General features: G+C 38.0%; 1 protein-coding gene across 3 annotated transcripts in view; it reads left to right on the top strand.

The window, feature by feature from the left end:
• Positions 1 to 12,757, top strand: part of ZNF385B (zinc finger protein 385B) — a 588,375-nt gene that overhangs the window by 541,646 nt on the left and 33,972 nt on the right. For all 3 annotated transcript variants that reach the window (XM_011944057.1, XM_011944058.1, XM_011944059.1), the window contains one exon: positions 2,210 to 2,372. In XM_011944057.1, coding sequence (XP_011799447.1) covers positions 2,210 to 2,372 — 163 coding nt within the window. The remainder of the gene's footprint in view (positions 1 to 2,209; positions 2,373 to 12,757) is intronic.

Below are 12,757 nucleotides of genomic sequence, written 5' to 3'. Positions count from 1 at the left end.
CGCATGACCCTTAACACTTGTGATTGTATCATCTATAATATTTGGCATGAACAAATTCATCATCATCATTTATGAGCTTAGGATAAAGTAAACTTATCACCCACCGAGATCTGGAAGTAATGCGGGCATTGAAATGGTGCTCACCATCACCAGTTCTGCTGAACTAGCTATGGCTGGATGTCTGAAGATAGCAAAGCAACATGTCCTGGTTAGCTGGAGTGAAACAAGCAGGAGAGTCAGAAGAAACACTCCAACAACATACAATAATCAGCCTTAGATGGCTTAGTCTAATCATGGCATGTTAGAAGAGTGCTTTGTCTCTAGTAGTTAGTAGTGAAATGGTTCCACTTAAGCAAAGGGCAGAAGGAGGACTGATAATAACCAAGTCTTCAAGAAATCAATGATATTATTATAACAGGGACTTTATTATAGTCATACTCTCCACTAATGATTTTACCAGAAGAATCATATATTCTCTCTGCTGCCGTCCTTTCTGCGTCATCTCTTTTCTCTCATATTCAATCCAACAAACATGTAATAAATAGCTGTTGCAGAAGTCTTCCCCATTTGGAATTTATGTGTATCATCAGGCCTCTGCTTGAGAATCTCACCTCAGTGGTGACCTCCTCTACATAACTACACATCTAGTTTCCTCGACTCATGTTGATGATGTTCCACCAAGAGGCCCATGTAAGCACCTCTCCAGCCATGGCCCTCGCTGTTCCGGCACTCTAGTGTCAATCCTTGCCTTAGGCCTGCATCCTCCAACCAGAAATGTACTCTTCTCTACCAGTATATATGGACCCCTTTCCTCAAATCTCAAATCAAAAGTTACCCATTTTAGGAAGTCTTCATTAATACTGCTCCTCTCTGGTCCATTGTTTTGTTGTCCTGTATCTCCCATAGCATGCATCTTTTGCTGTTTTAGCTCACCCTTGTATATGGATAGCTCTCCATTGTACTTGTTACCTCAGGTATGTATGAAACCTCACTGGACCCTAAGGACAGAGACCCATTCTGTCCACTATCACTCCCAACTACCTACCTACACACACACTTATCACCTATATTAGGCTTGTTGAGGAGAATGAGTGGAAAGGTTCATTTAATCCTCTTCAAACACATACAAGTATATAAAGAAAACTGATGTCTTTTAAAGTCATTATTTCTTTAGAAATCCTCTAACAAAAGCTCATCTTGCTTTGCATAAGATTTATCATCCATTTCACTTTTATAACTAAGCTAATATACCATTTATGTTTAGTTTTGTTTCTTTTCACTAAATACATGTTTATATTTTTTCAGAGTCTTTTCAAAATTCAATTCAAGTGAATATACTTAGATTCTTTTGTTAACATATATATTAATACTAGATACCAATAAGAGAAAAGCCTTAGTGTTTAGGCAGAGGAGAATTTTCCAAATGTCAGTAAGTTGATTAAATGTTTTCAAGGCTTGTTGTAATTTGTTTTTGTGTTTTGTCTTGCTCTTTCTTTTTCCTTTTGATCTAGTACTGAAGTTACCGCTCTACATATGCTTTGTATATAAATTAATTTAACACTAACCACTTAGACTTCAGAATCACATCTGAGATCAGAAACAAGGGTTTGTTACGACCTCCTTTGTGACTTATATTATCCGTTCTTGTAACTGGAATCATCAAAATGATATATGAAGTGCATGTAGATCTTACCAAAAAATTCAGTGTCATTTTCACTCAGTGGCACCTATTAACATGTTTCATCACACCAGTTGGTCTCAGAGCAGAGCCCAGAAGAAAGCAGACACGTGGCAAACAGGATTTTAGTTGAAGAGAAATGACTGTGAAAGGTCATACCCACAGGCATGGGTAGGACACTCAAAGCCGCTGCTGCCAGCCAGTGTTTGAAAAATATCCCCAGTGGGCGCTGGTGGGAGGGCACTGAAGACAAAGCTCACCTTCATCACAGTTTTGCCCTAATCCTTTTGTCCACTCATGTAATGTCTGGTTTTTTAAAGATGCAGGTCCTTTGTATTGCATAGGAGGTTTCGATATGCTATACCCTCTTAGGAACTGGTCTACCATTTCATGAAGTGCCAAAAACATAGTCAGGTACTGAGTTGTAAATGTCTGTGGTGCCTATGATCGAATGTATTTTTTTCCTGCATGACCATCCACTGTGGTGTTTGTAATTAGCAAAAAATGAGCCTGATTTGTTCTCCTTTGTAGAGCCAGGCCGAGGCCCACTACAAAGGAAGTAAACATGCCAAGAAGGTCAAAGCACTAGAGGCAACGAAAAATAAACCCAAAATGGTTTCTTCCAAGGACAGCGCAAAGGCTAATCCCAGCTGCTCCATCACTCCAATCACAGGCAACAACTCTGACAAATCAGGTCAATGACACTTTTTGTTCTTTACATTCTTTGTGTTTCTCCTGTTCACCTGCCCTGACCCCATTTTCCTGCCCTCAGTTGTTGCATGTTACTCTCCATGATTTGTTTTTGTGATATTAATATGTTTTCTTCACGGGAAGAATTATATGTTTGCACGGAACTTAAGCAGTTGGTATGTTTCCATTCCATGTTATTAAATATATACGTTTAAATATATGTGTGTGTATGTAAATATATATATATAAGTATATATGCATGAAAATGAGTAGAGACTACTTGATCACAATGTGTTTAAAATCAGGAAATACATCTAAAATACCTAGTTTATTACTTCTTTCTATTTATTTTATGTTTGTTTTTTACTGGAGACTTTTTTAGTGAAGGACTCCTTAAACTTGTTTACTAATAGATATTTTTGTGTTCTCTTACCTCAGTAAAAAGGAGTTGAGGAGCCAAAGGGGGGAACTTTCTGAGAGAGTGGCATTACTAAATGAATCTGGAAATGTGCTTAGTAGTAAAAGATGATGCTTTTTGAAGATCTTCAGAGTTCCCCTCAAAGTTACAAATGGACTTACATATTTTAAGGGAATGATTTCCAACGTATGAACTGATTAACAGAAGACCTTCATATATAAATGGAAATGGGTTACTAGGTGAAATGCCTCTGAAAAAGAGACTATATTTCATAGTCCCAGTGAATCGGTAGAATTTCTGAGTAGGTTCATTCAGTGGAAAGAGAAAAAAAATCATTTTTGTAGCATGGATACCATGAAATTGAATGTTTAATAGGCTTCCACACTCTCACATCTGGCCCTCTGCGCCCATGACGGATATGTCATCTTGTTTCAGTGACTCTTTGAGGAACAGTGTCTGTTAAAGGAGACTAAGAGAATATGTCCCTTTCTCTTATGTTTGATGCTCTCTTTAGGGGCCTCCCTTTTGTGGGAAACACACATTTCTGATTCTCTTCTACTTCTCAAATCATTGGAGAATGTTAGAAGGAGACTTTAGACTGCTTTCCCGCGGCTTTTGGAGAAGATCAAATCCATTGCTGTAAAAGGAAGATTCAGAAAACCTGTTCGAACAAAGAGACTATGGAAAAAGGGACCGTTATTGATTAGGCCCCGTAGATGCTGGCTCCAAAAGCCCTTCAACCTAGAAGGATTGAGCTAAGCTAAATTTGTTAATAAAGACTTTTTGTTCTTCATACAGTTGGATCGCTAAATCATGTTATCTGATGAACAGATATAGTCATAAATGCCAGATTATTACATAGCACATCTCCCTCTTTAAAGAACAAAGCCTTCTTACATATATTATATAATTAGTCTTTAATCAATATCTATCAGGTATAATATCAAATATTATCTCTATTTTTCAAAATTGCAAACTGTGGTGAGGTACACAATGTGGCACTTATTTACTGGAGGCTACCCAGTGTTTGGAAGAGCAGGAGCCTGCTGACTCCTTGCCTGCTTTCATTTAATGCAGGATATCACTGCCTCTATGGAACAATACTCTGCAAAAGTTTTGTTATCTAAATTATGCTCTTTACGTTCCAGCAAAACGTATAAGTAAAATGATAAAACAATGGAAGTTAGTGTCACTTTCAGCCACTAGAACAGTTGGTAGGTACCATACATGTTACAACGTTGCTACTGAATGAGCTCAGTGTTCCACTTAAGTTATATTATTATTTGAAAATTGGGTTGGCTCTAGGGATAACAGTAAAAGTAATGAGCAGAAAATAGTGTCAAAATCAGAAAAAGAGATGGAACAGTCAGAGAAGACCCATGGTTTAGAAAAGCAGATAATTAAAGGGAGAAGGAAAGGTGTGGAAGAAGAGAAAAGAAAATATGGAAAAAAAGTCAAAGATGAGGAGATAAAACCAAGGAAAGAACAATACAGAAATAGAATATCCAAATAAAGGGGGCTGGATTATAGTTACAGCATGCCTTATACCTACGAGATGTCCAATTTCAATGAGTATATTTTGAAATAAAGTTTAAGGATTCAAGGCTTTCATTCCAATACTCAAATGTTAGCAGGTGCTCAGTAAAACAAAGACACTTTTTAGCAGTTGTGTTTGCCTACAGAGCATTTGGAAAACACCAGGATAAAGCATACCAGTGGTGTGAACAAGGAACGAGAATTAAGATCTAAAACCCAGGAGAGAGGAAAACAAATCTCAACCACAGCATCTCTTCTTCAGTACATATGTGGTGGTCTTTCTTCCTGCATTCTCTGCTTCCTCTGCCACTCTTTTACCCACCTTCTAGTACCTGTAGTCTAACAGTATTGATGTCACTCACTTTGTGACTGTCCAGATTTGGACTAGAAGTAATAGAAACCACCTGTATTTGGAGGTTATCTCATTTTTCATGTTTCCTTACTGAAAATCTGTATAAATTATTTGTTAACTCATTTGCTGGGCCATTACTTTTTGTTTCTCTGTGTTTAGTATAAGTATTAATACTAACAAAAAGTATTTGTTCTATTTTACTTATAAAAGCTACACCAAAGTCATTGAAAGATGGCACTTAAAAAAAAAGGAGTGCATTTGCTAAATAGATACATGTTCTTTTGTCACTGTCAACCATATGTCAGCTTCTAAGTAAGAATTCCCACATGAGTTTTATAGAATTTTCAAGTTGGAAAACTAGAAGCTTTGCCCAGATGGGAAATCTGGTCCAAACGATGTAATACCTAATGTATTGTTAACTGCCTGTTTCTAAATCCTTGAAAAGCTCCCACAGCTTTATCAGAGTCATAGATTTTTGTTGATACCTGGCTTTCATTTCATTTAAAATCCTGTTTCAGAAAAACACAAGACACAAAAATCAGTGCTTCACAAAAGGTCTAGGTACAATGTAAGGAGAAAGAGGGTGGGAAGAGGAATGATGACTGTGATAATTGACTGAAATGTTTTATTTCAGACAATGTTGCTTTAAGGAGTCAGACAAAAATTAGAGTAAAAGTCACAGTGAAAATTCATGATTGACTTGCAGATCTCATGAGACTGAAATTCCCCAGCATTGGTCTTTTTCTTCTGAATGAAGAGTTCCTGCCAAGTGGGCTTAAGTAGTATCTGTGATTCTTAGATATTTAAATGAAAAGTGAAAATGTTACTCACTTGATGTCTCAGCTGCCAGATTTCAATTATGCAGGCACTCACAACATCCATAGACTTGACTAATTCCATTTCCATTCTCATGTTTCAGCATCAATAGCTTAGAGGCAGAGTTTTGTTTATGTTTTGAAAGAGAGGGAAGAGCCAGGAGTTAACGGAGGGAGCTTCTGGGAGAGCAGCATTCTGGGAACATCCTTTAAGGCAAGGTGTGATTTCAGGGTATCCAACAAGAAGCTTGGGATCCACAGATGACGTGGGTTTTTTTTGTTTTTTTTTTTTGAGACCAGAGTCTCGCTCTGTCGCCCAGGCTGGTGTATAGTGGTGTCATCTCGGCTCACTGCAACCTCTACCTCCCACGTTCAAGCAATTCTCATGCCACAGCCTCCGAGGAGCTGGGATTACAGGCACCCACCACTATGCCTGGCTAATTTTTGTATTTTTAGTAGAGATAGGGTTTCACCATCTTGACCAGGCTGGTCTTCCACTCCAACCTCAAGTGATCCACCTGCCTTGACCTCCTGAAGTGCTGGGATTACAGGTGTGTGCCACTGTGCCCAGCTGGTGAACTCTTTCTGCTCCTCGAGAGCACACATTATTTATTCTAAGAAGTGGTCTAAAAGGCTTCTAAGAGCTAGGGAAGCCCTCTTACCTGCTATTTTGGCACTTGGCACAAACATTTTTCTCTTTTATGTTACTTTTGGAGACATAATTTGGTTCATGTTATATCCAGATCTGTATGAATGCAAAGAGATTTGTTATAATGGAGCTATTGTGTATAAAACTTTCGGGATATCATGGCAAGCTTTCTTTTTTTTCTCTCAGTCAGTAAACAAAATCGGTTTAAACTGTAATAGCATGAATTGCATTTATTACAAGAAGTTCTAACTACATGATTCAAAAAATTAGATATATTTCATTAAAGCTATTCTTCTTAGTTATGTAAGAATAACAGTCCATTCACTTTTTGGAAGTTGAGGTAGAGTTACATGTGAAATCCAAATAAATGGCTTTATCATCTCCCAGGATCTGTCCCAACTTTTAATGATGCATCAGAGGAAGTTGGAAACATAATGGGAGGGAGGAAAAATGTGCTTTGGGAGAATTGGGGTCAAAACACAGCAAGCATTAGGCAGCTTCAGGAAGATGGCTAGAACATATTGGCCAGACACTCTACCCAAATTTCCCCCTGGAGTACAAGTGTCATAATGCCATATGACAATACACTTCCCTGTGATAATATGCCCAATATATCAAATTGAAGGCTCTCTTGTGACAGCATTTAACAACTCATACCAGGTTAAAAAAATACGGAGCCTCCAAAAAAATCCTGCTTCTTAAAAATAATAAAATATTATGATAGTCAACCTAATAGTCCATGTGTCTGGGCTTTAGCATTGGATTTTTTTAAAAAATTAATTAGATATCAATATGAAGAAATGACATTTCTCGTTTAAGGTACATAAAGCTACTTAGAGCTAAACAGCCTTTAATCAGTTGCTGTCTAAACAGATGAATGCATATGGAATGATTCGAAATGCTATAGATGTATTTACAAATGCAATTAAGAGCAAAGATAATTGAGCCAGCATCTTCTGTTGAAATATAACAATAGAAACACCTTAAATTTGTTCAGCTTACAAGACGTAGTTACACATATGTTTTCACTTCACTCTCTTAACCCTTTGATAGATAGGGCTGAAATTAGCATCCATTGTTTATTCATTCATGCAATGAACTTGATATCCATTTATTCACTCAACAAATGTTGATTATCTATACTAAATAGCATAGTACATATGGGTGCAACAGTGAATAGAAGGACATTTGTTGCCCTCAAAAACTTTCAACCTAGTGGTGTTTTTTGTTGTCATTGTTGGATATTATGAATTTAAAGAGAAATAATATATAGTCATCACCTTCAAGCTGCTCCCAAAACTACGGTAACAATGAAGAACGTGGGTTATGGGAAGGTTAGGTTGTTTATGTCAGGTCGCACAACTCAAATCCCAATGGAGTCAGGATGGAAACTCGAGGTTTCTTGTTTCATGCTTGTTTCATTGTTCCAATTACTTCTAAACTTCTGTAACATGGAGGAGTAAATGCAAGTATTCCAACAGGCGAAGGAAGAAACCACTAACCATTTTCTACAGAATTGATGAGTAGGACCGTATATGACTTTTAAATTGCTTGCTGACTGTTTTGGTATAAGCTGTGGCAGTGAAGGGACCATCAAGGCTTTGTTTCATTGATAATCCTTAATTTCTATGCAGGATATTATCTATAGTGTTTCGGTGTAGTAGAACAAAAGTTTTAGAAGTTACAAATCTCTTCAAGAACAAATTTGAATAAAAGCACTCATTTTAGGTAAATGGCAAATGATAAATGTTCTCAAAGCTTCTGCTTGACAGTTACAGACTTTACATGTCTAAAGCCAAATGTACTCACTGAAATAGAGGCTAACACTGAGACAGGGCATTGCAGCATGGTGGAAGGCTTGCCCTGCCTCCAAAAGGGTACTCTTGAGTTCTCTTGAACACGCTCCACATTTTCAATAGCATTTTGAATCATTTTACCCAAAATATTTCCCCTGAGGGCAGGGAGATAGTTTTATTTATCCCACACCCATGCCCTATGGAGACCGTGAGGTAATAGTGTTAGAAAAGACATGAGAAGGAGAGAAAGAGAATAAGACACCTTGAAACAGCTCATTTTAGTTTTCAGCATGTTGTGCTTTTGCATGGTGGCAGTTCTTCAGGTGTAAACCCAGAGTCGTTATCAATGAGTAGCTCATTATGATTTGCCTTGAAAGCAGCAGTTTAGCTTTTTGTGGTCACCCTGTTGCCATATGAAAGTGCATTTTCAATTTTGTCAAAAGGTTTTTCTGCCATAGATACAAATGGAGACCCTCGCTTCATCAGGTTTATGGGTTCCCCTGTGTACTTCATAGTTTTTATGTGTTGTTACAAATGGGGCCAAGTTTTCCAACTGACAACTTCTCATTTCTGTTGACTGCCACAGGACTCCATCAATTAGCCCGCAAGGTCTTCTTAGCTGCCTCCTCACCCTTATCTGTCTCTAGTAACAGGACCTTGTGATGTTGAATGGAAGAAAAATAGTTTTTTGCTTTGGCAGCATCCGTCATTTATAAACAAGCACCCTCATAAATTTGGCATACATCTATCCAAATCCGAAAGGCCAAAATTTCATATCCTTCATAAAATAATAGATTAACAATATTTATAACATCTTAAGTCTGAAGTTCTGGGGTACAATCATATAGAACATAAATGAGTCCCATCTGTCTAAAGAGAACAGACCATTAAACTAAGGCTCCTATTTTCATGAAATATACATATATCATTATGACTTTCAAAGTCAGCTTTAAAAAAATACAACTGCCTCCATCTTTACCCATGCACCTTGAATTTGACAATAGCATCCCTCCAGGTAAGGCTGAAGATTCTTAGTACTTAAATGTTTGTCATCCTCTGGGAACTAACTTCTGAAACTTTACGGCATTTTATATTGCTTTCTAATAATGCTGAACATTTACTGTTAGTTTCTCCACTTTTGAAAGCAATTTTTAGTGTTGCTCTAAGAAAAGTGAACCAAAAGTTGAGGCTGATTTGTGATTTACTGAGTGTCTGTTAACTTAGGATTTACTGAGGATATATTATAAACCACTCCAAAGAGCAAAGCCTTAGATTTCTCCTTGTTAAAGCTTATATCACTGTTAAAAACTTTTTTCACCCTCATTCGTATTTTAACTAGTATTTATCTCTTTTTATTGCATTTATATACAACTTTCCTTCATTAAAAAGATATTAGAATATAAAAGGATTTTGTATGTACATTGAATAATTCTGTAAATGTATAACCATAAATGCTCTTGAGATTTCAACAAAGGTTATTACTTATATTTTTATGACACTCTACTTACCTGCTTCAGGAAGAATTCTCTACAGTGACATATTTTTCTGACATGAGTGGATGATCAAATAGAGCTCCTCAATAAATATGTGCATTTTCTGTATGCGAGGCACATGTGACAGGCATTTGGGGGATTCTGGGTCCGCTTTTTCTTTTTCTTTTTTTTTTCTTTTTTTTCTTTTTTTGGAGATGGAGGCTCACTCTGTTGCCCAGGCTGGAGTGCAGGGTCACAATCTTGGCTCACTGCAACCTCCGCCTCCCGGATTCAAGTGATTCTCCTGCCTCTGCCTCCCAAGTAGCTGGAATTACAAGTGTGCCCCACCATGCCCAGCTAGTTTTTGTATTTTTAGCAGAGACAGGGTTTACCCATGTTAGCCAGGCTAGTCTCGAACTCCTGCCCTCAAGTGATCTGCCCACCTCAGCCTCCTGTAGTGCTGGGATTACAGGCATGAACCACTGCACCCAGCTTGTGTCCACTTCTAGGGATGCTTATGGTCTAATGCCACACAAGTTAGCCTTATAGTGTAATGCTTAAAGTGTTTTTCACTGAAACATGTCTAAAGTCTCTTCCTCTTCCCTGACCCTTTCCTTGAGGCTCAGGTTCACTGTTGTGAACACAGGGCATAATATTATGCAGTAATGGATTGGTGCTCTCATTTCTATAGACCAGCACTGTCTAATAAAACATTGTGTGGGCCAGGCATGGTGGCTCACGCCTGTAATCCCAGCACTTTGGATGGCTGAGGCGGATGGCTTGAGACCAGCCTGGCCAATATGGTGAAACCCCATCTTTACTAAAAATACAAAAATTAGCTGGATATGGTGGTGGGCGCCTGTAGTCCCAGCTACTCAGGAGGCTGAGGCAGGAGAATCGCTTGAACCCTAGGGGGTGGAGGTTGCAGTGAGCCGAGATTGCGCCACTGTACTCCAGCCTGGGCAACAGAGCGAGATTCTGTCAAAAAAAACAAAAAAACAAAAAACTGTGTGATAATGGAAACGGTCTATAATCTGTGTTGTCCAACATGACTATGACTAACAGCATGTAACAGCATGTGACTTTTCAGCACTTGAAATGTGCCTCATGTTAATGAGAAAGTCAATATTTCATTGTATTTAATTTCAATTCTAAGTAGCCACACAAGGCTAGTGGCTACTGTATTGGGCAGTATAAGTCTACTCTTTGATACTCCTTGCTTTTTTAACTAGCTGGGATTCCAGAGAAGTTATTCAATTCTCTGAGCCCCTCTTTTCTAATCCGTAAAGTGGAAATAATGCCCTCCCTACTTCACAGCAGTAGGGAGTATGGATATGTTGTATGGATCAAATGAAATGATTGTAAAAGAGCTTTACAAAACATAGATGGTAACAGAAATGCCAGTTATTGATGTTCTCACAGATGTTTTTTTCTTCCTTCTCCTGTGGTGCTGATTTTAGCTACCCTTCTTTCTGCTTTTTGCAAAAGATGACAGCAGCACCTTGTAGTGGTCAGCTATCATCATCTTCCGTTATGCTGCACCTAGTATCCTATATTCTAGAAAAATAGATCTAAGTTTGTTAGACTTATATGCAAAAAATAATTTTAATAGCAACACTAATAACATGTAACTGAATGAGCATTATGTGCTTTATAGCATGCTAAATATTTTATATGCACTATCTTATTTAATGATTACAATAATATTCTGATGGATATTAGAAAGTGACACCCAGAGAGAGGAAACAATGGTCCAGAGTTATTCAGATAAAAAATATTAGGTTAATGCAAAAGTAATCATGGTTTTTGCCATTAAAAGTAATGTTAAGTAACATACTAATTATGTTACTACTATGTAAGGATAGTAATTTTTGCAATTAAAAGTAATGGCAAAAGCCACAATTACTTCTGCACCAACCCAATATTTTCAATGCCAGAGTCTCACTCGGGCTGTCCATCAAACCTACTACCATTATACATATACTCACTACATCTGGATGAAGGTTTGTGAACTTATGCATACTGCTTATGCTTTTTGAAGGCTGTTTGAGATTTATTTACTAGATGACACTTCTAGAAGTCTGACATCTCAAAATGTGTATTGTTTCTTTCCCCACCCTATATTACAAATGCTTTTTTTAAAAAAATCAAATTGTGAGAGGCCTTATATAAAGCTCTATTAATGAAGGTGTGATTCCTGAGTGCCATTTACCTACTTTACATCCATAGCATAGTAGAAGGAGCATGAGCTTGAAGTCGGACAGATTAGCTCTGCCTCTCACTGAACTCATAAAACCTTGACTAAGTCATGCTTTGGAGCTTCCCTTTCTTCATCTATAAAATGGGGGTGCTACATAAACATCACGGAATACTATGCATCCATAAAAAAGAATGAGTTCATGTCCTTTGCAGGGACATGGATGAAGCTGGAAACGATCATTCTCAGCAAACTAACACAGGAACAGAAAACCAAACACCGCACGTTCTCACTCATAAGTGGGAGTTGAACAATGAGATCACACACATGGACACAGGGAGGGAAACATCACACAGTGGGGCCTGTCGGGGTGAGGGCAAGGGCAGGGAATAGCATTAGGAGAAATGCCTAATGTAGATGATGGATTGATAAGTGCAGCAAACCGCCATGGCACAGGTATACCTATGTAACAAACCTGCACGTTCTGCACATGTGTCCCAGAACTTAAAGTATATATTTTTTTAAAAAAATGGGAGTGCTAATACCTACATTCTAGGATTGTTGTAAGGATTAATGAACTAATACATGTAAGCTGCCTGGCTCAATGCCTGTCATGCAACAGACACTCAATAAATGGTAGCCATAAAAAGTAACCATTTGTTCAAAGAAATTTCCAGGTCCTGTCTATATTTTGACTCTGTGGCATGCAACAGTGACCTGCACTTACATTCCTCTTTATGTACTTGTTTTCTTGCCTCATAGTAATTATTTGCACTTGCGTTTTCATTTCAGGATATTAAGGTTTCATGAGCCTGATTTTTTCAGTGAGACATTTAAAGATGTGGAACGGCCTTCTTGGTTTTCCTCACCTTTATATGAAATGGTGGAAAAGTCTTTCTACCCTTCCACTGGTTAATTTGTCTCATCTGTTATGTCCCCTGCAGCCCCTGGTACTCTATTGTTGCATAGGAGTAACATAATTAGCACATATTAAGTGAACATCATTAAGTGGCATTCAAGAGGGAAGCTCTGGTGCCCTCCCTAGAATGTGGACAGGGGAAGAAGACACTGTCATAGCTCTTTTTCTTTGTTTTCCTTAAGGCGGATGCCCACCTCACAGGCTGACAGGCTGCTGTATGTACAGCCATAGTGTT

Source organism: Colobus angolensis, unplaced genomic scaffold (assembly GCF_000951035.1).
Source record: "Colobus angolensis palliatus isolate OR3802 unplaced genomic scaffold, Cang.pa_1.0 Scaffold224, whole genome shotgun sequence".
NCBI classification, from domain to species: domain Eukaryota; kingdom Metazoa; phylum Chordata; class Mammalia; order Primates; family Cercopithecidae; genus Colobus; species Colobus angolensis.
The sequence above is the reverse complement of the archived record's forward strand: the minus strand, read 5'-3'. Positions and strand labels throughout refer to the sequence as shown.